Genomic DNA, 27,841 nt, shown 5'->3' with positions numbered 1-27,841 from the left:
AAATTGGGACTGAACTCTGTGTGCCTGAGAACATTTAGGTACAACATGGGCTTGGTTAGGCAGCATGTTACTGGCTTTCAGTAAAGGGGGTAAAGCATGACTGCTGGAAAGTCATGAAAACGTCACTAAATTTGACATGCCCAGTGATTTTTTTACTCGTATAAATGGATGTGGTATGGCAACAAGATCAGCAACTGTGCTTGGCAAGTCTGCCATACCCTACAACTAAAAGTGATGTAATGTAACATTGGCTTTAATGTTCTCATGTGTGCACTCACTTTATCATTTCAGTATATAACTAAAATAATGAAAATCTACCTTTATAATGAATATATTATTTGAAATGAGGGTTAATATCATAGTATTCCACAGTAAATGTTGTGAAATGCTTGAATGTCAAAGGTTCTTTAAAATGGCCTTCTAATATGTATGCACTGGGAATATTTACTGACTTGGTGAAGGCACTTGCTCTCAGCTGCTGCAGTTCAGGCTAAAACAACCTTTATATATCAGCCTCAGTTACATTTTCTTTCCGATTTTTAAAGAGAAGTAGGATGTACTTTAATTGTTGAGGTAACGAACACATCTGGAACAAAGATTGATTAAACAATAAGTCTGAGTAACAACTGTGGTTGACATCCAACAAAGAAAACCTTAAACTCCCATGGCCCTCCAGTGCAAATCATTGTGGCTCCTGTGAGGTAAGGAACACAACCAGCAGATAAATACATGAAGAATGGCAGCCATTTAACCCAGTTTATTTTTTCATTGCAACAAATTGCATATAAAAATTGACTGAAACATAATTTGATCAGAAATTGGTAAATTATGAACTTGCTGTAAAGACAGGTTTTGAAAATGCTTGACATTTGTGTGCTTTACCATTTTCACCAGTATTAGTTTCCCTAACCCTCTGCTTTTCAGAGAAAGTTGGCATCTTATGGTTTTGTCACTTTCTAACAGTAAGTACAATTCAGATGTTTTTTTAAAAACATGCCCAAAAGAATTTTTTCTAAATTAAGATACATTACTGGTTACTCCAGTGACAAAATTTGGAATACTTAACTGCCTCTCTGAAGTAAATTTGGTTGATTTTGTTAAATTATGCAGTGTATTTAAAAAAAAAAAAAAATGTTCATTGAGAGGCAAGCATGTAAACTAGAAGCAGAAAAATAAATTCCAAAATGAGCTTATCATTACACTTACTTTTTTTTAATGGGACTTTCAATTAATTATGAATCACAAAGTACACAAATCAGAAGTCACTTGACCTGCCAGTTTTAGAAATTAGATTTTTTCGCTCTTGTTACTTGAAACTTAAAGAATGTTTATCTAATTAAATAAAACTTGCAGCAAGACTGGGTAAACTGGAGTATATATATATAATGTGTTTGTGTATATATATATTATATAGACATATATAATATGGGAGAGATCCCTTAAAATTAATGTATTTAGTTTTATGAAGGAAAAATAAATGGAAGGGACCACATCAAGCTAAAATGTGCTCTGATTTACTTACATATTACGGATTATCTAGTCTGACTGCTGAGCAATTTCTGAAGACAAAGTCTTGTCAACACCTGGGCTTGTTGCTGTCAGTCACAGTTTTCGTATGGAAAAGGCGCTTCAGGAAGTAAAGCTGCAGCACACCAGCTAAGACAATGACCAGGCTCTGACACAGAGACCACCAGTTCACATAGTTGTAATTGGAGAGCACAAGGTAATAATCTGCGCCTTTCCGCATTCGTGCAAAATTGTAGTACCGCCACATGTGGAAAACGTAATTATGCAACTTGAATGTACTTTCCTAGGAAAGAAAGAACAAGTAAATTTGTAAATGAGTATAACAGTAAACAAATTTGAAATATAGAAACATCAATTCAGGTAAATACAATATGATACCATCCTTGCAGCAGACTATTTTATTAGTTAACCTCTTTCATGGATGTTGCTTAACAGCTTATAAATAAAAAATGGCATGTACAAGAAACTGGCAAATAATATTACAGGATTAAAAAATAAATTTGTAAAATTTTTATTTTTCTAGAAAAATCTGCTTAGATTGAATTTTTAAGATATGGGTGTGAGAACAGGTTTCATTTTCTATTTTTCAAGTTTAAGTGAAAATGGCAAAATGGCTGTAGTTATTAAGTGTAAATCTCGTGTTTTCTGAGTAGATATGAAATAGTTCCATTATCTTATTCTGTACTATATACATTACTTTCTCTGCATATAATGGATTTTGTCACATTATGCATCCCTGAGCAGCTTTTGAGAATTTTTGAAGTGACATGTCAGTGTGCGTGCGTCAGGATGTGAGACTAAGGTGACAATAACCACACAATCTGAAAGACACCTAGCACGCTTATTAGCAGGGTTAAGTACTCTAAGCCTATTCATTTTGAATGAAATTGCTCCAGAAAATTTTGCTCTACTGAGATAATGATTTTGTGTTTTTCTTTCTGTAGAATATATAAATGAAAATATTGAGAAGTATTTTGATGGTGTTACATTTTTCAACGAATGTACAGGTTTTGTAATGTACTAGTATGTATTTGTCAAGATTTGAATCTATCTCTGCTGAGGAATTTACTCAGGTCAGCATCCCTTCTCTCTGGCACCAGTGGGACTCAAACTTGGGGACTTTGGATCCAGAACAACTCTTTCATCCAGTGGAACTAAAGGCAAGTTCCCTCTTCCCAGAGACTTATCAAGCTTTTAACAGCAAGGGAGTCTCTAATGCGGCAAAAGGGCTCTCTTGCTGTCTCTCTGCCTCACTGTACTTGCCCCTGCCCTGAGCAAATCCTTGTAATGGCACCATTTTTCTCCTGCTGAGGAATTCTGTCAGGGCAACACTTCTCTGAGACAGCAGGAGTGAGACTCAACTCAAGAACACCATTTTTCAGCCTTTGTAAGTAAAGGAAATCTCTTTTGTTACAGTGGCGAACAGGAGCTCATAACAGCAATAATGCCTCTTACACAGCAGCAGAATCTCTCTGTCAGTCTTACTACACGTGGTCTTTGTGTTACAGAATCTGTGGATATCACAACTCAAAAGTGAATAAACTTTAATGAAATTTGCCACATCATAGTAAATACATTTCAGTAATAATATTTTATTATGCACCAACTGAACACATTAGGGGAAGGTCATACATCTTCTCAACAAGATTATGATTTGTCAGCATTTTTCCATATTATAAAATACTAACACGCAATATTTTATTGCTAAATGTAATGCTTTATGGAAGTTAAGTAATTTTCTGGACAAATTTGTCTGTTACCAGTTCAATTAAGGCAGTGGTTCATGACCGTTACTGCATCACAGCATTATTTGAGAGTTTTGACTTGGTGAATTTGGCAGTGTAAGAGATGATACAAAGTCATGATATTCCATGGAAGACTTTATGGAGTAAAGTAGAAGTCAAATGTAACACCATGTCAAAACCAAAGATGTGTTAAAAGAGTGCCTTCTCCACTCTTGGAAAATGTTTGCTCAATCCAGTCTACATCTGCTCAAAAATATTTGTACTCGGACATTATTATTTACCATTTATAGTCCGTTATATGATGGGTGTATGGTATGCAAGTCCTAGGAGATGACTGATGTACAGCACTGAAGTCAAGTGGAATCTGCTCCACTTCTGCAGCCTGATGGTTTTTGTTTATTCCATCAGGACATCCACTCCCTCCCACCTTAAATAATTTCAGGTTCTATTTGCAATTTTCTTGCAAGACTTTCAATGTGTAGGTGATGATGGCAAGTGTGTTCTTGATCCATTGTACCAATCGTTTTATTTAGCAATTCTGTCATATTCAACCTGTTTACATGCCCTATTTGCGATTTATTTTCATTGCTGCTCATCTTTCCTGTCACAATGGCATAATTGGAAAAAAAAAGAGTAATTCTGCAATAGTAGACAATGGAACAGAAATATAATTCTGTTACACAGTAATCGCTGCAATGTACTGACAAATCTATACGCGGTAAATTAATTCATACTCACTCCTTGTAACATCCCCGTGACCCTGTGTTAGGATATAGCGGGTTGGATAATGATTTGACTGACTTGTAACATCCGCAAAATCAGACCACATCTAATATGAGTATTCAACTGAAGGTCTTGCCCTGTCACCAATCACAAAACACCTCAACTATTGCAATTCCTTACTTGTAGGGGTGCCGTCATGTACTGTCAAGCCAACACAGATGCTACAAAATACAGTGTCATGTCTCATTTTCAACCAGCTGAGACAGATGTAAGGAAAATGAAGGTAATATAAACATGAGCAGCACATGGGGACTCGACTAATACCAGCGGACAGAGTCTATACATCATGATGTTTCATACCCTACCCATTCGCCCTAGCTGTGAATTCCTCCCAATATAGAGGAGGACACAAAACTCATTTCCTGTTTACCAGCACAGATGTCCCTTTGCTCAATAAGTTGCTTGGACTTGTCACTATGAGTGCCTGGGGGTCACTTCACTTGAGCACTTTTCTATACATTGTGCAAATCCAGTTTACATATTCACATTCTGTACTGCAAACCACAGTAAAGGGCTGACAAGCTCTTATGTGGGTATACATTCTTCTTTCTTTTTGTATTTGTGCCAATCTTTTCTGTACACATTGATCAGCTGCTTGCCCACAAATTGCAAGTATCTCATCCCATGATGTTGCTACCCCTAACCCTAATATTATCTTGCATTTAGTAGGCTACACCTAAAAAAATAATTTTTCCACACCTCAGCTCACTGAAGAATTCCACACAGTCTATTGAAGCTGTGTTAATTAGTGTTACGGACACAGTAAAATTTTGTGGACAAAATTAAGGAAAATCTCCATCAATGTACTTACTAGGTGAAAATGAAAGATCATTTCAAAGTTTTCATATTGTTACCGCTGTGGTATCCACAATGTCAGCAATAGAAATTCTCTATTCATTTTGTCAGTTAATTAATCTGATTGTTTTACAAGAAGCATCAAATCACTTTACCTTGTGAGGCAGTCAATGGGCTTAAATAAATGTACAGATACGCCAAACCAGAGGGTTTCTTTTACAGACCCTCAGAAGGAAAACCTGCCTGAGCTCACTAACAGTTATAGCCCTCAAAACACACCCCATCCTGTCACCCCACTATTAAGTCGCCATATCATCCCACTTCATTCAGTCCTATTCTGTTGTGCCTTTTTTCATGTATACAGGGTGGATCCCCAAAACGTCTTGGTTTTGTTGTTTCTTCATACAACACTTATTAGACTGTAAGCCATTGAATCTTTTGTTTAATCTCTTTACAGCTTGTTTACTTACCTTTATTGCATCCAGAGTGTCATTGACTATTTTCTTTTCCTGCTCTTGCTGCTGTTTTACATCTTCAAAGCCAAAACCATCATAAATGACTCCAAAGTCAAGGAAAATCTGCATTGACCCAAAGTGATTGTGAAAGTTGCTTATACAGATCTGATAGAATCCTAAAAATGGTAAACATGAAAAAATTAGGTGATATAAAAACAATCAGTGTTTAATAAGTTCTGTCCATTAGGAGTATAAAATGTCAATGTCAATTTATTTATTTAGCACATTTAAAACAACATAGGAATGCTGTGGCCAAAGTGCTTTACAATAAATAAAGAAAAAAAACATACAATTAACATAAATATAAATAAAATAAATGAACATAAATAAAATAAATAATAAATAGAAGTAAGATTACATAACCACAATGAGGAAACCATCAGTATTACTGAAGGTCACGAAAAGCAAGTGAACAGTCAATTGTAGACGACTCCTTTATGTAATGAGGTAAAGAGTTCCACAGGCGAGGAGCAGCAGCTGCAAAATCCCTGTCCCCCTTAGTTTTACACTTGGTACGAGGGCCAATAAGAGACAACTGACCAGAAGATCTAAGCACTCTAGATGGCTGGTGTAAAGCGCACAATTCAGATAAACAGGCAGGAGCAAGCCCATGTAAAGATTTTAAAATCAATTTGAAAACTGACAGGCAGCCAGTGTACAGAAGCTAATATTGGAGAAACAGAATCAGACTTTCTTGCCCCAACCAGAAAGCGAGCGGCAGCATTCTGAACCAACTGTAACCTGCGTATCAGGGATTTGCTAATCCCAGAATACAGCGAGTTGCAGTAATCAAGGTGAGAAAAGATAAAAGCATGAGTAGCTTTCTCAAGATCCCTAGAAGATAAAAAAAGGCTTGATCTTACCTAAAAGACGAAGCTGGAAAAAGCAACTCTTGACTACAGAATTAATCTGTTTCTCAAAAGAGAGGTTACTGTCAAAGATAACACCAAGATTGCAGACTTGAGGTTTGCAAAAGACAGAGAAAGAGCTGAGAAGTCCAAGACCAATTTGGACTTTAGCTGATGGACCCCACTAAGCACCTCCATTTTATTTTGATTCAGAAATGTGGATATGTTAATAGGGCAATAAGCCCATAGCCCCCCATTGTATCATTTCATTGATGAATTTTACTGTCTTCATAGACTAAAAAGACAAAGAAAATATAAAAGATGCCAACTATTAAAAAATAAACCAGCCCTAGTTACACTAAGTGTCTTCATGTTTCATTTTATTCATCATGTAGTTAATTATTGAACCACACGTCCTTGAGCAGAAAAAAAAGACAAACATACGTGTAATTTTTTTTCTGCTAATCTGAATTACTATACACCTACCTACATTTTCAAGGTTTCTAGTGCTGTATTGTGTCACAGAAGACAAAAGGTTATTGGCTACAGCCTGCCATAAAAATGGGGCAGAGAGGGTGTGTCAAAGCATAAATAAAGCAAAACATACAGTTAAGTCATAATAATTCAATTTGGCCACATCAAGCAGCCTGCCATTTACCACACTTACTGTTGAGTTATTGATTGGTCATTGAGATTGAAAGATTCAGCAGCAGATGAACTCAGTTAAGTGCATATTGAAACAGAATTAAAAACTGACGTGTTTGACGTGGTTGATATGCAATATAGTAGAGGTTTCAAATACTTGTTGAAAGAGCAGGCTTGTCTGACTATATGCTAAAGACCTGATGACAGTATTGATTTTTAAATGCATATATTTCACTTATTTATTTATTTAACTTTTGAGCATTGCACCTGTGGAGTATATTCTCATTTGCCTAGCTCAAATTGGTTATGTTACTGATGGTTATGGGATGAAGAGGCTCCCACAAACAGCGGGGACCACAGTCACAATTTTTACTATTTGAAATAACAACAGGATTGGTGTAAATTCTTTACTTGAAATTTCCATTTGTAGTGCTCCACTTTTTTCAAAAACCAAAGCAATATCCACAATGATGACACTAACAATAATTATAATAATAATCATCCTCCAACTGGAGTAGCAGGGCAAAATAAAACTGAACGATCCAACACCGGAGCATGACTGTATCAGTAGCTTTGCTAAAGGCTGATTTCATTCATAGTCAAAACACGTTATGTTAAGACTTGCATTAAAATATATTCCATTGTTCATTACAGTCTATGAAATCATTGATTGTTCGCTGTAGTCTGCTTCTTGTTTGAAAAATTCTGATATTCTGTGATTATATTGAGCTAAATAAAATCACTTTATTTACTTAACCTAAATTAAATGCATGTGTTTATGGTTAATGGGGCTTCTTTGGTAAGCCTAGAATTTTGCAGTCAACATCATCCTTGACTACTGGTTAGGCTGACAGGTCAGCTACAGTGGTTGTATTTATTAAGTGTTTTAGAGCAGATGGTTCTAACTGGTTCAAAATATTTCAGTGTGATGCAAATGAGGTCCTACTCTTAGGAGTAGGAATAATAGCATTTTATCAACTTTCCTAATTTAGGAAACAACTTCTAACTTTACCAAGATTTAGGAGAACTTGTGAGCTGTCCAATATTGCTACAGAAGATGGTGTTCAGGAAGAGATCGATACTCACATCCAGGGAAAGATGAATGTTTTGGTGACACTAGACAACAAGGAACTTGTAAAAAGATATTGATTTGACAGAGACTGAAAAATATTCATGACAAATCTTGTATGTCATATGATCGCTCCATCTATGCAGAGAAGCCATGTGCTGTCAGACAAAGTTAAAGTGTTGGTAATGTTGCATTCTTTTGGCCACAGAGAAAATGCAGCTTTGTAATAGTGATGATCTGAGTATGTCAGAACCATCTATTTCCCGCCTTCTGCACCAAACTTTGAACATCTTCACAAAGTTTGGTACTTGACGTAATACACAAATGTATACATTTTCCTACCACTCCACATGAGGTGATGTTAAAACAAGCTGCATTCATGCAAATCATGGATTTTCCAGGAGTTGTTGGTGTGATTGTTTATAAAGATCATTGCCCCAAATGTGGATAAGCACACATATGTAAACATTAAGCAATATCACAGTATCAACAGATGGTCATAGATGCATACTATATTTGTATTAGTGAGTGATTAAGAGCAAACTGTCACACACATACACAAAACACTGCATTTCACTAACCCCTGGAACAATTGTATTACACTGTACAATCCTGGGGTAGCTTTGGCTAGATTCAGTAACTAGAATTTTTCTTACCTTTGTCATCCGTAGCAACAAATAGTGTCAAATGCATCTGGCATAGATTTTACCAGAGCAGCTTTTGTGTAGCATTACTTTGCAGTGCCCCCCAAAGTTTATGACTGGAATCGGCAATTAATCCAATGCTTCCAATCAACGGTGCCTATGTCAAGACAGAATCTCATTTTGCTCTCCTCACCGGGTCCTGGCTAATATAAACTATCTACTCCTGCTACCTCTTCAGTATTAGTTGTCCCTCCTGCTTATATATATTCCCCGTTTACTGCCTACTAACCATTTTTAAACATTACTAATGATTTCTTGACATTATTTGTTCATCCAACTAGATTATTTTTATTTTTTTCTTGCATGACTTTATCTAAATTAGATTATCCATGAAAACCGGCACTCTAAAATTGTATTTTACTTCTTTAACAAAGATGATGATTATTTATAATTTTTTTTTTCTGTCACTGTGCCTCTTTGTGCTGTGTAAATTTGTACTTGGTGTTACTGTTGCCTAGTAAATCAATTACGTCAGCATTTATTAGGCTGTCTTAATTGTACAGGTACTGCCTATTATTTGTCGTCCATTTTAGCCATTTCACTCTCTGAGGAGCATTTTTTCATTCTGGGTTCTGTTAATCTTTTTTCTTCTTATTAAATAAAGAATCATTGTTCTAGTGATGTCATTTTTTTAAGTTCAGTATGGTCATAACAATTTTGTCTTGATCTTTGCATGGTTGCAGCCATATCATTTGTGGTTGGTTAGTTGCTCTGCCCATTGTTGGTAATGTGGAAGACTTAACATATTTGGTCATTTCCTTATGTCTATTTAAAATGGTAGAAGATAGCTTCTACCATCTTTGCTTTTAATCCCTTGTATTATTATTGTATTCTGTCATAGAGCAATTCAAATTACAAGATGTTAGTGCTAGGACTTTCTTTGCTTTGTTTCCTGGTTTTGTTACTAGTTTTGCATTTTGGATGTGATAGTTTGATTCTCTTTCTTTCTTCTGGTATTTTGTCTTCTCTGTCTGATCCGTGACTATGATTTTGCCAGCTCCTTGTCTATTCTTTCATCCCTGATCCTTTTCTCTCTTCTTCTCTTAAACACTGAACTGTGCCCAATGTTCACAACATTACTAGACTTTTGATGACTTCCTCAATTGGCCTGCCATTTGCTATGATAGTCACTTGCAAATTTCCTTTCTTTCCAATATGGCTTTCCACAACTTGATCAGAAGCATTGAAGTCCTCCACAATTATTATTTTACTTGCTACTTGTTGAGCCTGTCTGTCCCTAACCCAAGGATCTGCATTAACAGAATTCAGTAATATTTGCCAAACATATAATCTCCGAATTTGCTTCTTTCACGTTTATTAGCATGTGCCTGACATCCAATATTCATGAATATACTGTACTAGCAAAATACCCGCGCTTCGCAGCGGAGAAGTAGTGTGTTAAAGAGGTGACATAAACATTATATATATATATATATATATATATATATATATATATATATATATATATATATATACAGTAATCCCTCGCTATATCGCGCTTCGCCCTTCGCGGCTTCACTCCATCGCGGATTTTATATGTAAGCATATTTAATTATATATCGCGGATTTTTTCGCTGCTTCGCGGGTTTCTGAGGACAATGGGTCTTTTTAATTTCTGGTACATGCTTCCTCAGTTGGTTTGCCCAGTTGATTTCATACAAGGGACGCTATTGGCAGATGGCTGAGTAGCTACCCAGCTTACTTTTCTTTCTCTCTCTCTTGCGCTGACTATCTGTGATCCTGACGTAGGGGGTGTGAGCAGGGGGGCTGTTCGCACACCTAGACGATACGGACGCTCGTCTAAAAATGTTGAAAGATTATCTTCACGTTGCTACCTTCTGTGTGCAGCTTTTAAGTATGCTGCACGGTGCTTCGCATACTTAAAAGCTCAAAGGGCACGTATTGATTTTTTTATCTGTCTCTCTCTGCTCCTGACGGAGGGGGTGTGAGCTGCCGCCTTCAACAGCTTTGTGCCGCGGTGCTTCGCATACTTAAAAGCAAACAGCCCTATTGATTTATTTGCTCCTTTGAAGAGGAAGATATGTTTGCATTATTTTAATTGTGAGACTGAACTGTCATCTCTGTCTTGTCATGGAGCACAGTTTAAACTTTTGAAAAAGAGACAAATGTTTGTTTGCAATGTTTGAATAACGTTCCTATCTCTCTACAACCTCCTGTGTTTCTGCGCAAATCTGTGACCCAAGCATGACAATATAAAAATAACCATATAAATATATGGTTTCTACTTCGCGGATTTTCTTATTTCGCGGGTGGCTCTGGAACGCAACCCCCGCGATGGAGGAGGGATTACTGTAAACATATGGTTTCTACTTCGCGGATTTTCCTATTTCGCGGGTGGCTCTGGAACGCAACCCCCGCGATGGAGGAGGGATTACTGTATACACACATATATATACATATCTACATATACACATATCTACATATATATATATATATATATATATATATATATATATATATACATATACAAATCCACATATATATACATATATATATATATATACACATATCAACATATATATATATACACACATACATAAACACACACATATACATACACACACACACACATTATATATATATATATATATATACACACACACACACAGACACATATATATATACATAAATATTTACATATCTACATATATACACATCTACATATATATACATATCTACATATATCTATAATAATAAAAGGCAAAGCCCTCACTGACTGACTGACTGACTGACTCACTCACTCACTCACTGACTGACTCATCACTAATTCTCCAACTTCCCGTGTAGGTGGAAGGCTGAAATTTGGCAGGCTCATTCCTTACAGCTTACTTACAAAAGTTAGGCAGGTTTCATTTCGAAATTCAAAGCGTAATGGTCATAACTGGAACATATTTTTTGTCCATACACTGTAATGGAAGAGGCGGAGTCATGTATCGCGTCATCACGCCTCCTACGTAATCACGTGAACTAAAAACAAGGAAGAGATTTACAGCACGAGTCACACGCAGGAACGAAGGTAAATGACGTTAATTTTTGACTGTCTTTTAATACTGTGTAAGCATACATATTAACACGTGCAATTAAACGTGTGCATTTACGGGGTGATTTCTCAGGCTTAAAAGCTCACCTTTTATCAAACGCGGGAACAAAGGTAACTGACGTTGTTCACTGTCTTTTAATACTGTGTAACCATACATATTAACACATGTGCAATTAAACGTGTGCATTTACGGGGTGATTTCTCAGGCTTAAAAGCTCGCCTTTTACTAAAAAGGTAAATGCAAAACTATTTTCAATCAGTTTATTGAAACGCTCCCGTTAAGGATTGCAATAACATATTCGCGAGATAAAAGAACGAAGTAGGGGGAAATGGAGGAAGAGCCGCAAACAGCGAACAGCAAAAAATTAATTAAACAATTGAGAACGGAGCGACTTAAGCATACAAGCATGTTCATAAGGGAAACAAAGCACGGTGTAAAACGTAACTTTAAATTAAGTTTATAGAAACGCTCCCGCTGCGGATTGCAATAACATATTCGCGAGATAAAACTTTAATGAGAAGACACGAGGTATAAACGAACCACACGCCGTGGCGCAACGTTAGGGGCAACAGTTTCAACCATTCTATGATCTGCTTCTCGCAACTGAAAGACGGCACATGGCGGATGTTAGCCGACTTGCTGACCGCAACGTTAGGGGCTTCAACTATGGCGCTGACGCCACATCTCAGTGTCAACACTTTGCAGACTCTACTTAAAAGACACGCAAGCATGTTCATAAGGGAAAGAAAGCACGGTGTAAAACGTAACTTTAAATTAAGTTTATAGAAACGCTCCCGCTGCGGATTGCAATAACATATTCGCGAGATAAAACTTTAATGAGAACACACGAGGTATAAACGAACCACACGCTGTGGCGCAACGGTTTCAACCATTCTATGATCTGCTTCTCGCAACTGAAAGACGGCACATGGCGGATGTTAGCCGACTTGCTGACCGCAACGTTAGGGGCTTCAACTATGGCGCTGACGCCACATCTCAGTGCCAACACTTTGCAGACTGTACTTAAAAGACACGCCCTCCTCACTGGACAGTTAAAAAGACCAATCAAAGTAACGATGACATCAAGTATTACCCAATCAAAAGTAGGAAAGGAGGCATCTTCATAAAATGCGTGTGGGATGATTTGCATGAGACGCTGCTTTAAAAAAAAAATTATACAAAAAATACGGGATGAATCCTGTCCAGTATTGATTCAAAACGGGACGCGCAATTTCATTCTCAAACGTGGCACCATTCCGTATTTTAAAGGACGGGTGGATTTTACTGTTTAATAATTTATATTTATATGAAATGTGCTTCTTATATATTACTTCATATTCTCATATGATAATGATGTTAATGTTTATATTGATTTCCGTGTTATTAAAACTGCATGCATGTGTGTATATGTATATATATATATATATATATGTATATATATATATATATATATATATATAATATATATATATACTAGCAAAATACCCGCGCTTCGCAGCGGAGAAGTAGTGTGTTAAAGAGGTTATGAAAAAAAAAGGAAACATTTTAAAAATAACGTTACATGATTGTCAATGAAAGCCCGTTTCAGTCAGTAAGTCTTATGTGTGTATATATATGTAGATGTGTATATGTAGATATGTATATATATGTATATGTATATAAATGTTTATGTGTGTGTGTATATTATATATATAATTTATATATATATATATATATATATAAGACAGCAACAGTTATAACAATGAGAACACAATTACATTGACAATCATGTTACGTTATTTTTAAAATGTTTCCTTTTTTTTCATAACCTCTTTAACACACTACTTCTCTGCTGCGAAGCGCGGGTATTTTGCTAGTATATATATATATATATATATATATCTAGACATACATACATAGATAGACACATATATATATACATATCTACATATATATATATGTAATTGTGTTGTCATTGTTATGAGTGTTGCTGTCATATATATATATATATATATATATATATATAGCAAAATACCCGCGCTTTGCAGCGGAGAAGTAGTGTGTTAAAGAGGTTATGTAAACATATATATATACATATACATATATTCATATATATACATATCTACATATACAGATATCTACATATAGCAAAATACCCGCGCTTCGCAGCGGAGAAGTAGTGTGTTAAAGAGTTTATGTAACTATATATATATACATAAACATATACATATCTACATATACACATATCCACATATACATATATATACATATACACATCCACATATACATATATATACATATACAAATTTACATATCTACATATATATATATATATAGATATAAATATAGACATACATATATACATACATAAATTCACACACATATATATATATATATATATATATATATATATACTGTATATATACATATCTACTTATTGGCTCCTGTATTTAGGATATAGCGGGTTGGATAATGGATGGATGAACATCTGTATGCATAGCCCCATTTGCCCGTTTTCATTTTTTTTCTTTCTTCAGTAATATTTCAGTAAACCCGGAGCTTGTCAGTTCAAATCCTGGTACTGACACCACTGTGTGACCCTGAGGAAGTCACTTCACCTGCCTGTGCTGCAAAAAACAAAAGTAATATAACAAATTGTACCTCAGATGTTGCAAGTTGCTGGAATAAAGGCATAAGTAAAATAGATAAATATGTATTATACACATAGGAACTATTCATTTATTTTCAGTTAAGTCATCTGCAGCAAACTTTTATAAATGAGGGTTTCTCATTTTTAGATAGTGCAAACTGTTTCTTCTTCATTGACGTTTTCTCTTGGAGAGCTTTTTTCATTTCATTGAAAATTAAAGCAGCAGCTGCCAAAATATGTAGCTTTCTTATTAATTTTTCAACATTGTGTAAAATAAATTTATAAAGTAACATAAAAGGTTTAAATACTGGTTATCCTTTCACTGTACACTAAAATATTACTAAAGAGATACAAAAAAAGTAAAATGGATATGTTCTTTTTCTTTAAGGAGATTAAATGTTACTGAAGAAAGAAAAAAAAAAATAAACAGCCAAATGGGGCTATGCATACGAACTTAAAAGGTTTAAATAAAACAGAAATATATATTTTATTTTTACTTGCTTAACTTGTGGAGGGTGTATCCTGTAGCAAAGCCCTAACTTTTTTCGTGAAACCCCGTTTCAGTCAATAAGTCTTAAAAAAAGGTGTAAAGATATTGACAATAAGCTAAGCAAACCCAGGAAGACATGGAATCGTTTAAATCAAGTATCATTACATCTTCCTTTCTTAAAGAGAAGTAAGGCAGTACTTATAAGCTTACATATTTATATATAGACATACATACATTATATATATATATATATATATATATATATATATCTATATCCAAAGCCGTGCAAGCACACTCTTGAGAATGCAACGTATAGTTGTACAGAAGAAAAGCAATCTTGCCTCAAATCAATGGCAACCTTTTGTAGGTTTATGAACTTAATTTAAACTTTAGGTTTACACGGTGCTTTCTTTCCGAAGTACCTGCACTCATGAATATGTCTGTATGTGTCAGTTGGTCAAATCCACGCGCTTCGCACCGGCGAAGTACCGCTTTTAAATTTTTATGAAGAAGAAAAGAAAACCTTTTTAAATTGAGGGAAAATATACTAATAACAGTTTGTTAAGGATCTGTTTTTTTGTGAAGCTGCCTTCACTCGAGTGATCACTTCGACCTGACTTGGTGGCCAACTATAAGCGTTACCTGGTAGGTAACCACCCATACAATCAGATTGTGAATCAGACTATGAATGCCGTGAATGTAATTACCCCTATCTACATGTTGTCAAATAAACAAACCACACGCTGTGGCGTGGAATGTAATTACCCTGATCTACATGTTGTCAAATAAACGAACCACACGCCGTGGCGCAATTTTAGGGGCTTTGCCTGTAGCGCTGACGTCCGAGGTTCGATTCCCGTAAGGTAGTGAAGTGAGTGGCTGGTTACCTACCAGGTAACGCTTATGGTTGGCCAGCAAGTGAGGTAACATCAGCCACGGTGCCTTCAGTTGTGAGAAGCAGATCATAGAATGGTTGAAAATAGTTTACTGTCAAATAATGCAAAGAGTACGCGACACATCTTTCACCCTTATTCTTGGCTCATCAGGCGTACACACTCACTGCACTTGCTTACGGTAATCGAACCTCGGGCATCAGCGCTAGAGGGGCTTAGCAGCGGTGAAGTATTGCTTTTAAATTTTAATTAAGAACAAAAGAAAACCTCACAGGTTCGGTTCCCGTAAGGGAGTGAAGTGAGTGGCTGGTTACCTACCAGGTAACGCTTATGGTTGGCCAGCAAGTGACGTAACATCAGCCACGGTGCCTTCAGTTGTGAGAAGCAGATCATAGAATGATTGAAAATAGTTTTGCATTTACCTTTTTAGTAAAAGGCGAGCTTTTAAGCCTGAGAAATCACCCCGTAAATGCACAAGTTTAATTGCACATGTGTTAATATGTATGCTTACACAGTATTAAAAAACAGTGAACAACGTCATTTACCTTCGTTCCCGCGTTTGACTCGTACTGTAAATCTCTTCCTTGTTTTTAGTTCACGTGATTACGTAGGAGGCGTGATGACGCGATACGTGACTCCGCCTCCTCCATTAGAGTATATGGACAAAAAACATGTTCCAGTTATGACCATTATGCGTAGAATTTCGAAATGAAACCTGCCTAACTTTTGAAAGTAAGCTGTAAGGAATGAGCCTGCCAAATTTCAGCCTTCCACCTACACGGGAAGTTCGAGAATTAGTGATGAGTCAGTCAGTTAGTCAGTCAGTCAGTGAGGGCTTTGCCTTTTATTAATATGTATATATATATATATCTTTATCTATATATACATAAATATATATATATACATAAATATATATATACATATATATCTAAATCCCCGCGAAGTACTGCTTTTAAATTTTTATTAAGAAGAAAAGCTTTTTAAATTGAGGGAAAATATCCCAATAGCAATTTGTTTAGGATCTACTTTTTTGTGAAGCAGCCTTAACACAGCTTTTCCGCTGTTTTATAAACGAACGCCATATAAGGTCTTCCTTTTTCCTTGCTTTGCCAAGGAAGGAGCCTTTTTATTAAATCCAAGGGTTCTTCGCTTTTTTTTTTTGTTTGTTTATTACAATTGTTATAGTTCTGTTTGTATACGATGTTGTCAGTTCAGCACTCAGGTTGTAATATGACCAAGCTGTGCAAGCTTACTGTTAAGAATGCAACGTATAGTTGTACAGGAGAAAAGCAATCTTGCCTCAAATCAATGGCAACCTTTTGTAGGTGTATGAACTTAATTTAAAGTTTAGGTTTACACGGTGCTTTCTTTCTGAAGTACCTGCACTCATGAATATGTCTGTATGCGTCAGTCGTTCAAATCCCCGCGCTTCGCACCGGCGAAGTACTGCTTTGAAATTTTTATTAAGAAGAAAAGAAAACCTTTTAAAATTGAGGGAAAATATACCAATAGCAGTTTGTTAAGGATTTGTTTTTTTGTGAAGCTGCCTTCACTCGAGTGATCACTTCGAGCTGACTTGCTGGCTAACCATAAGCATTACCTGGTAGGTAACCACCCATACAATCAGATTGTGAATCAGACTACGAATGCCGTGAATGTAATTACTCCGATCTACATGCTGTCAAATAAACGAACCACACGCCGTGGCGCAATTTTAGGGGCTTCGCCTCTAGCGCTGACGTCCGAGGTTCGATTCCCGTAAGGGAGTGAAGTGAGTGGGTGGTTACCTACCAGGTAACGCTTATGGTTGGCCAGCAAGTCAGGTAACATCAGCCACGGTGCTTTCAGTTGTGAGAAGCAGATCATAGAATGGATGAAAATAGTTTACTGTCAAATAATGCAAAGAGTACGCGACACGTCTTTCACCCTTATTCTTGGCTCATCAGGCGTACACACTCACTGCACTCGCTTACGGTAATCGAACCTCGGACGTCAGCGCTAGAGGGGCTTCGCAGCGGTGAAGTATTGCTTTTAAATTTTAATTAAGAAGAAAAGAAAACCTTTTTAAATTAAGTCTTAAAAAGAGGTGTAAAGATATTGACAATAAGCTACGCAAACCCACCAAGACATGCAATCGTTTAAATCAAGGCGCGAGTCGAAAAATACCATCCCATAATATTAGTTAACGATTAACACATTTCTATATGTATTGTAAGCATACAATACAACTGATGATATGTTGCGCTTATTTATCTGGTGTACTGACATTTTTGCACGTTTAACGGCTGAAATCTAACGTGGTTTGTGCCCTTCAGAATGAAAAGAGTTTGCAATTACCTTTTTAATAAAGGGCGAGCTTTTAAGCCTGAGAAATCACCCCGTAAATGCACACGTTTAATTGCACATGTGTTAATATGTATGCTTACACAGTATTAAAAGACACTCAACAATTACACAGTATTAAAAGACAGTCAACAATTAAGTCATTTACCTTCGTTCCCGCGTTTGACTTGTGCTGTAAATCTCTTCCTCGTTTTCAGTTCACGTGATTACGTAGGAGGCGTAATACGTAATGACGCAATAAGTGACTCCGCCTCCTCCATTAGAGTATATGGACAAAAAACAGGTTCCAGTTATGACCATTACGCGTAGAATTTCGAAATGAAACCTGCCTAACTTTTGTAAGTAAGCTGTAAGGAATGAGCCTGCCAAATTTCAGCCTTCTACCTACACGGGAAGTTGGAGAATTAGTGATGAGTGAGTCAGTCAAACAGGTTCCAGTTATGACCATTACGTGTAGAATTTCGAAATGAAACCTGCCTAACTTTTGTAAGTAAGCTGTAAGGAATGAGCCTGCCAAATTTCAGCCTTCTACCTACACGGGAAGTTGGAGAATCAGTGATGAGTCAGTCAGTCAGTCAGTGAGTCAGTGAGGGCTTTGCCTTTTATTAGTATAGATTTCTGGTACCTGTTTTGTTTTGGGGTTGGAGATGCAGTTACAGGGCACATATGTTAGGGGTGTCTTACCTGTCTGTCTAGTTTGAAAATTAATTTGTCCTCGATAATCTTGAGAAGTTCCCAAAAGAAATCCATTGGGTGAGTGGACTGAGGTAGTGACTTGTCTTTCTTTTCCAATTCCGGTCACCCACTGAATCTAGACAAAGAGAAATATAATTACAGGGTACTGTCAATCATTGCTTTTTATAGAGAACACACCAATAACAATACACAATACTATACTGAGTGTCCACTTTATTAGGCACACCTACCTAATTGTGAGTTGACTTCTACTTGCTCTTGGAACAATCTTAGATTGTTGGATCTTGATCCCAACAAGGTGTCAAAAGTTTGGTACATGGATACAAAAATGTTGATCCAGTGTGCTCTTAAGTCACTGAAAATTTTCACCAATGCCTTTACTCCCTCAGATGTCTAAGGAAAACATAGATATATACATCTGTGCTCACCAAATGTGGCCCCCTCTCTAGCACTCATCCCAGCCACCTCAGTTGGTCAGAGCTAGGAAGCTCAGAGCCAGAAAACCATTGTTCTGCCACCAGCCTTTGGTTCAGAAGTACCCCTGTAATATTCGGTTCGTTCTGAGCCTTGAAAATGCTGAGCAGGAGCGATCTGCTCCTGATGTGCCTTTTCCCATGCTCCCTTCATGGGGCCACTGACCACTCTGCTTCCTTTCCACCATGCTGGCTTGATCTCCCGATTCACTCTCTGCTCTTTCCCAAACTGTCTCTTCAATAATTGAACTGTTCAAAACAAGATTAAAGATTCATTTCTATTCACTTGCATTCCATGACCTTCAGTAATACTGATGGTTTCCTCTTTGTGATTATATAACATTACTTCTATTTTTTATGTATATAACATTACTTCTATTTATTATGTATTTTATTTTATGCTCATATATTTTATTTCTATTTATGTTTTATGTTAATTGTTTTGTTTTTCTTTTATTCTATTATTGTAAAGCACTTTGGCCACAGGATTACTATGTTATTTTAAATGTGCTATATAAATAAATTGACATCTTTCTCAATCATTTTTTTCTGTCTTATTCACACTCCTTTTATTCCTTTGTGGGAGCAGGTATGTTGCTTACTGACTCAGAATGAAAATAAGGAAGAGTTGAGCCAATCATGTCTGCATGGTACAAGCAATCAGCTAGTTTCCCCATTGAACACCCCTTGGCTGCATGGCTTTACAGTGGTGCGCACCCACAACCACAAGCTTCAGCCACAGCATTATGCACTAACATAGACCCCTAATGCCCACCACCACAACTCTGATTTGCCCATGTGTTTTGTTCTCATGCTTTGTTCTTTGATCATTTGGTCTTGATCCTTGTTGGCACTTACATTTTTTTTTCTCATGTTTACATTTACTGGTCTTCTAATTAATCACAATAATCCATGCAGATACTGTCTCACAACAAACTCCCAATAGCTCACTCCATTTCATTCTGCAAATGTTCACTTGTACTTTATTAGCAAAAAGGTTCAGATGTCCTGTAGCATTCAAAGTTGCTCTGCTTGTACTGTACAAAGAGGACCAACCTGTGTCAAACAATACACCCGACACCAATATATCACTACCTCCAGCCTGCTTTGTTGACATAGTATAAAAGGGATCAACTACCAATTGTGGGTCTTGTTTCTTCCAGTGCCATAACATGTTGAAACTCATTTAAAAATTACCCATTCTCCTTCTGATCTGCACACACACATTTTGTATCTCTTTACCTCCACATATAAAGTGGTCACTGGCTGTAACATCACCTAGATGGAAGGACAATAAAATGGCTTCTTGGCATTGTGCTTAGTTTTTATAACATACACATTTCAATTAGAAAAGAAACAACTTAAAAATACAGAATGTCATAGATACACATGATAAGGTCCAATAAAACAGAATGCTAATTAATAATAGAAAACGTCTCTAACTGTATGTGATTTAAGACATTTATTTGTATAGTGAATAGAAAGAATGAAAAAGGGAAAAAAAAACTTTCAAGGTGACAGTCAGTAGATTGTATGAAAGTTGCAAGTGACTTGTGTTACACAATGATTAACTGGGCTCCATTACATGCTATCAGAACAAAAGATAAGGACCTGGTGCTAAGAGAAAAATACAAATGGCTCCCAAGTTTCATGTTAGGCTACTTTAAAAATAGATATCTGAAAGGTTTGCTAGCTTTACAGGTGTACAGAGTAAGGTACAACAATAGTTAGGACTGCTGCTTCTCTGTTTCAGTCTTGTCACTTTCTATGCTGAGTTTACATGTTCTCCCTATCTCTGTGTAGGCCTTTCTCTCATGTCCCAAAATGTACTGTTATGTTTAATGCCAACTCAAAATTAAGCCAGTGCATCTGGTGTAAAATTTTGCCACATCAATATGTGGACAACAATACAAATTTCCATACCAGATTGGTTGAGGCCAGTGTTAACAATGGCTGGCACCAGTACTGTTAGCCAACAGGGTGCTGACGAAAATTGGGCTACCGTTGGCTGAAGAAAGAGAAGGGGGGGGGGGGGGGGGATGTATCCGGAGGCAGGGGGAGAGGAGGAAGGTAAAGAGAGTGGAACTGAGGGTAGAAACTTTGAATGGAGGCAGTATGGCTGGCAAGGGAACAGAGTTAGCTGATGTGATGGAGAGAAGGAAGGTTGATATATTGTAAGAGACTAAATGGAAAGGGAGTAAGGCCAGGTGGATCGAAGGTGGATTCAAATTGTTCTATCATGGAGTGGATGGGAGGAGAAATGAGGTAGGGGTTATTCTGAAGAAACAGTATGTCAAGAGTGTTTTGGAGGTGAAAAAGGTGTCAGACAGAGTGATGATTATGAAGCTGGAAATTAAAGGTGTGATGATGAATGTTGTTAGTGCATATGTCCCGCAAGTTGGGTGTGCAATGGATGAGAAAGGTGGTTTCTGGAGTGACTTGGATGAAGTGATGGACAGTGTACCCAAGGGACAGAGAGTGGTGATTAGAGCAGATTTCAATGGACATGTTGGTGAAGAAAACAGAGGAGATGAAGAGGTGATGGTAATTACAGCAGAAGTAGTAAGGGTGACAGCAAGAAGGGTGATTGGTGTGACATCTGGACAGAGAAGGAGGAAACCTGGTGGTGGAATGGGGAAGTACAGGAGAGTATACAGAGGAAGAGGTTGGCGAAGAAGAAGTGGGATAGTCAGAGAGATGAAAAAAGTAGTCAACAGTACAAGGAGATAAGGTGTACAGTGAAGAGAGAGGTGGCAAAGGCTAAAGAAAAGGCGTATGATGACTTGTATGAGAAGCTGGACACTAACGAGGGAGAAAAGGACCTGACCGATTGGCTAGACAGAGAGACTGAACTGGGAAAGATGTGCAGCAGGTCAGGTAGATAAAGGATAAAGATGGAAATGTACTCACAAGTGAGGAGGGTGTGTTGAGCAGCTGGAAAGACTACTTTGAGTGGATGATGAATGAAGAAAATTACAGAGAGGGAAGATTGGATGATGTGGTGATAGTAAATCAGGAAGTGCAACGGATTAGCAAGGAGGAAGTAAGGACAGTTAAGAGGATGAAGAATGGAAAGGCCATTGGTCCAGATGACATACCTGTAGAAGCATGGAGGTGTTTAGGAGAGCTGGCAGTGGAGTTTTTAACCAGATTGTTTAATAGAATCTTGGAAAGTGAGAGGATGCCTGAGGAGTTGAGAAAAGTGTACTTGTACAGATTTTTAAGAATAAGTTGGATGTTTAGAGTTGTAGTAACTACAGGAGGATAAAACTGATGAGTCACAGCATGAAGTTATGGGAAAAGAGTAGTGGAAGCTAGGTTAATATGGGAGGTGATGATTAGTGAGCAGTAGTATGGTTTCATTCCATCACAGATGTGATGTTTGCTCTGAGGGTGTTGATGGAGATGTATAGAGAAGGCCAGAAGGAGCTGCATTGCATCTTGTGAACCTGGACAAAGCATATGACTGGGTGTCTCGAGAGTAGTTGTGGTATTGTATGAGGAAGTCGGAAGTGGCAGAGAAGTATGTAAGAGTGGTGAGGTCTGTGGTAGGAGTGACAGATGCATTCAACGTGGAGGTGGGATTATATCAGGGATTGGCTCTGAGCCTTTTCTTATTCGCAATGATGGACAGGTTGGCAGATGAGTTTAGACAGGAGTTCCCGTGGACTATGATGTTTACTGATGACATTGTGATCTGTAGTAAGAGTAGGGTGCAGGTTGAGGAGACCCTGGAGAGGTGAAGATATGCTCTAGAGAGGAGAGGGATGAAGGTCAGTAGGAACAAGACAGAATACATGTGTGTAAATGAGAGGGAGGTCAGTGGAATGGTGAGGATGCAGGGAGGTTTTTTGGCAAAACTGAACGAATTTAAATACTTGGGATCAACAGTACAGAGTAACAGGGACTGTGGAAGAGAGGTGAAAAAGAGAGTGCAGGCAGGGTGAAATGGGTGGAGATGAGTGTCAGGAGTAAATTGTGACAGACGGGTATCGGCAAGAGTAAACGGGAAGGTCTACAAGATGGTAGTGAGACCAGCTATGTTATATGGGATGTAGACGGTGGCACTGACCAAAAAAACAGGAGGGAGAGCTGGAGATAGTAGAGTTAAAGATACTAAGATTTGCATTGGGTGTGACAAGGACAGATAGGATTAGGAACGAGTACATTAGAGGGTCAAGCTCAGGTTGGATGGTTTGGAGACAAAGTCAGAGAGGCGAGATTGTGTTGGTTTGGACATGTACAGAGGAGAGATGCTGGGTATATTGGGAAAAGAATGCTAAGGATAGAGCTGCCAGGCAAAAGGAAAAGAAGAAAGCCCAAGATTCAAGATTCAGAAGACAGAAAGATATGGAAAAAGATGATCCGCTGTGGCAACCCCTAACGGGAGCAACCGAAAGAAGAAGGCATGCTTATATTTTTGTTTTCATTTTATAAACTATTTTTGATATTTTTGGCAGGCACCTTTACGTAAGTTAACTGTCAAGATCAGGCTGCATTGCTGTTCTTCACTTATTTACTTTCATAGTTGGAGCCCAAGCAAGTCAAATCATTCATTTGAAGGTGAGGTTTCAAAAAAACTGCTGCACATCCTGTCGGCCCACAAATTTGATTTGCATGTGTCCCGTTAGAATTTTCCTTGCTGCACTTTTGATTTGGACATACTGCTCAGTTACGTGTATTTTAAAATACTCCAGTTTTCTCTAAAAGATACCCACACTAACATTTGACTCTATACGTAGCAGTGCTATGGAAAGTCCAGAGAAGAGCAGCTAGGCTGATTTCAGGACTACGAGGTATGAGCTATGAGGAAAGACTGAAGGTGTAGAACCCATTTTAGTTTCAGCAAAAGGAGATCAAGAGGTGACATGATTGATGTGTTTAAAACTGAAGCAAATTATTATGGTGGACCCCATAATTCTTCATCAAGAACACTGGGACACACAGAAACTTGTCAAGGGTAAATTTCACACAAATGTTAGATGGTTTTTCTTCATACAGAGAACCAGAAATATGCAAATAAATTAAAAAGTAGTGTGGTAAAGAGAGGAACTTTAGATACCTTCAAAATGCAACTTGATGTTATTTTTGGAGAACTTATGTGAATAAGATCAGTGAGTTTCTTGGAATAAATGACCTACTCTTGTCAAAATTGTTCTAGTGATCTAAAATGGAGGTGGACATGTGCAACGCAATGGACTGGGATCCCATCCAGCACTGGCTAATATGTTGGACATGAGACCATGGGATTTAAGTCCCCCAACTTCCCATAAATTTGAAATGGAGAGACCCCAGCTTTTGTCTTTTCCTTTATTTAGCCTTCTTACAGTATCGAAGGTTGCATTCTAAAGATGGCCTGTTAAAATATAGAAAAAGAGCACAACAAAATTGCACAACACACACACAACAAAATTATATAATTACAATGTATTAATGTGGAATTAAATGTAAAAAAACTTGAAAATGTCAGTTTACACAGAACCATTTACTTGAAATTGTAGCAGATTCACAATTCAAGAAGGTACAGAAAGGTGCTATATAACAAAAACAAAATTAATTCAAGGGTAAAGCCTCCTAAGGAATGAAACTAGAAAAAAGCATTCGACAAAGGCACTTGTGTCAATGTGTGTAAATACATTAACAGATTATACTGAAAAGATACGTTTCCTTTACTTATTGAAATAAAACGAGGATAGGCATTAATGTGATTTTCTCATGCTGAACATATTTGATATTACTAACAAATATCAGAAATGTAAATAATATACATGCATAGAATACAATGACTCTCTTTAAACATGATTCCTCTAATTCTCATCAAAACCAATTTAGAAGCCAACCCTATGAGGAGGGGGGGGGGGGCGCACCAGTTCATGAAAGTGCCCCTTTTCTCACACATGCCACTTTAGAGTACCCCTTAATTTACTCTGTATGTGTTTGGGACATGATGAGAACCAGAAACTTCTTACAAAGAATACTTTAACTAGGATTAAACCCAAGTTGCAGTAAACAGCACCATCAGCATGCCACCCACAACTGTAAGGTTAAAAAAATTAAACAAAATTATCCTAGTTAAATAGCCTGTATAGCTCAGACTTTCTTACCTCATAACTGAAGTAAAAGTGGCCACTTTGATGAGCAAAATGCCAAAAACACTCACGTCCCGCTGCTGGTAGTACAATTGAAAAATCATACTGATCTGCTCCCCTGAACAAGGTCTCATCTCCTGTACCAGCCAAGGGTTCCGACTTCTGACACCAGCCAGTGCTGTAAGTGTGCAGAACAACACAAAACAATACAATGTTCATCAACACCATGGTGAAAAGTGTGCTACGTCTAACAGAACTGGACGGTTGCAAAGGCTAAACAGTGACACTGTCTTAAACCCTGGAAAATGATTAACTTTTAAAATCTAATCTCCTTTATTCACCTCTTTTTGAAATTTAAAAGCAAGTGCGACTTATCTGGTGTTTGTACTCCCTTTTCCAACAAGTGCTGCTTTCAATCTCAAGTGCAAATCAACAAGGCAATATGAAAATAGCAAAAAGAAAAAAAAACAGATGAAATTCATGTTAATTAAGCCAGGTCAGATGAAGTTCTCACATTAATTGTATCCCTCACCGTATGAGTTATGTAAAAATGCCCCTTAGTTTGTGCACTGTGCTTTGGGGTAAGCATAAAGGTGTTCTCTAACAGTTGAGAGAATACCAGCAAATCTACATCTTTTCATCATGCTGATCAGCAAAATTCAGCAATGTTTTTCGCAGTGAATATGATGTGTTTGCCAGTGACCTTGTTCATTGCATATTTCCTAAACATTTGCCTTGCTGTCAGCTTAGGTAACATTTTTTTTCTCAGCACTCCATTATGTTTTGTGAGGTCAGCAAGACATGTGAATGCTGTGACAGCCATGTGCACAAATTTTACGTATGCCTACTTTAAGATAGATGCCGATAGAGTTCAGCCACATGTGATGTCAGATTCAATCAATACTCTAGCTGAATTTTCATCCCACATGCTTTTTTTTTTTTTTTTTTTTTAAAGTAGTTTAATTTGAAGTGTACATTAGCTGACCATAATGTGAAAATTATCAATACTACCCGAGACATAAAACACTGATCCCTATAGTGCCACACATCTAATTTGTATGCATAATTAGCCATGTGTTCAGCTACAATCTCAAAACTAAACAAGCCCCCTTGTCAGAAAACAGGAGATGCTGTGAAATAACAACAAAAAACTTATTACTATTGTGAAATAAAAAAAACGATTCAACTACTCCTAGAGCCACAACATCAAACAATGGAACAAGCCAGTCCCACTGCCACTGCCTCCTGGCACGGTAAATATGTGCCCGACAATGAACTCTGTGAACACAATAATATATATTTTACTGACTTCTTTCTAGTTTGTGGCTATTCATTGTATTACGTTTGTGGCTATTGTTCTGTATGCATCTTGAGTTGTTTGACATACTGTGGATGCAGTGGTTAACACTGATGCTTCCAGCTCAGATTACATTTTTGACCACAATAATCAGTCCAGTATAGTTGGAAGATGCTTCCCTTGCCCTCAGGGACACTAAAAAGTCAATTGCAAAGTTCCTGAACATTTCTGTGATTTCAGAAACTCACAGCAAAGTGTTCACTCATCACTAATTATTATTAAGGCTGCAAAGGACATTTTCCAGGCCGTTAATGTAGTCAACCAAAGAAATTTAAAGAAATTCTTGTATACTCCACATTATAAAATATTTAATATAAAGCACAAAACATTTGTAAATATATGCAAACACATACCATATCTAATTATGCACTGATTTGAACCATGGCTGTGTGTGGAGTGGGCACACACTCCTGGGCCTGCATTGCAATGTACACCCAGCAATGCAAAGATTAACAAGTTTAAATTTGCCCCTATAGAGTGTATGAGGATATGTGCTGAAATGTGCCAAAACTGGGGTAGCTCCCTCACTTTGCTTTAATCTTAGCTACTCAACTAAAGTTTGTGGAGGGCCATAGTGGGCGCAGTTTTTGTTCCAACCAACACCTGGTCATAAACGAAACACCTACAGTATCTCAATTAGGCATGCTCTTATGTACTGCATTACACCTTTATCGTATCATTATAGAATAACACAATATGTACATTAAATTATGTGAATTTAAAAAATAATTACATTTTGCAGGCCTTGAGATTTTTCAGTGTTATTTGTATTGAAGTGCCATTGCTATTCAAGTAGTTACCTGCCAATGATCTTATTGAAATAGCTTCTCTTCATTAGCATTTAGTGCTTGTGTCCAGTCTTTTTTAGTTGTCAATTTAAGATCTATAAAAAAGTAAAATAAGATGAAAATGAAAAATTGACCGCTGTTCTTTGAAACTCTACAATAAAACAAGAGATTTCACACTGAATTGTCATTCTGACTGCAAAATTAGATTAGGAAAAGCAGATTAGTTACACGAGACGTTTAAATAGAAACAGTAGGCTACTATTTTTTTTTTTTTTATCAAATTGCATCAATTAAGAAAGATCAGACAGGTCAGTCATTTCTGCTTCTGTGATTATTAGCCATTAATATGGTGTGGGTAACAGCCTGGACACAGACAGGCAGACGTCATTT

General features: G+C 37.2%; 1 protein-coding gene across 2 annotated transcripts; it reads right to left on the bottom strand.

Moving 5' to 3' along the window:
* Positions 1-1,383: 1,383 nt before the first annotated feature.
* tmed6 (transmembrane p24 trafficking protein 6) lies at positions 1,384-27,556 on the bottom strand. 2 transcript variants are annotated; one of them, XM_028809859.2, is made up of 5 exons: positions 27,464-27,556; positions 25,322-25,484; positions 18,733-18,859; positions 5,321-5,481; positions 1,384-1,810 (listed from the first exon to the last, which is right to left on the bottom strand). In XM_028809859.2, exons 1-5 carry the CDS (start codon positions 27,502-27,504, stop codon positions 1,577-1,579), a joined length of 726 nt encoding a protein of 241 aa, XP_028665692.1. In that variant the 5' UTR covers positions 27,505-27,556; the 3' UTR covers positions 1,384-1,576. The 2 variants fall into 2 exon arrangements, with proteins under 2 accessions (XP_028665692.1, XP_028665691.1); XM_028809858.2 differs by lacking the exon at positions 27,464-27,556 and having other exon boundaries at positions 1,385-1,810; positions 25,322-25,632.
* Positions 27,557-27,841: the final 285 nt, after the last annotated feature.

This window comes from Erpetoichthys calabaricus, chromosome 9, assembly GCF_900747795.2.
Source record: "Erpetoichthys calabaricus chromosome 9, fErpCal1.3, whole genome shotgun sequence".
Classification (NCBI taxonomy): Eukaryota; Metazoa; Chordata; class Cladistia; order Polypteriformes; family Polypteridae; genus Erpetoichthys; species Erpetoichthys calabaricus.
This window is presented reverse-complemented; position numbering and strand designations above follow the sequence as displayed.

What these genes read in the sequence shown, in the direction of transcription:
- tmed6 (XM_028809858.2), bottom strand. Translation starts at nt 25,534, where the DNA reads ATGGTGTTGATGAACATTGTATTGTTTTGTGTTGTTCTGCACACTTAC. An exon ending in TTTTCAAACTAGACAGACAG is followed by an intron (nt 5,482 to 18,732) that starts GTAAGACACCCC and finishes TACCATTTTTAG; the next exon opens with GATTCTATCAGATCTGTATA. An exon ending in ACACTCTGGATGCAATAAAG is followed by an intron (nt 1,811 to 5,320) that starts GTAAGTAAACAA and finishes TTTCTTTCCTAG; the next exon opens with GAAAGTACATTCAAGTTGCA.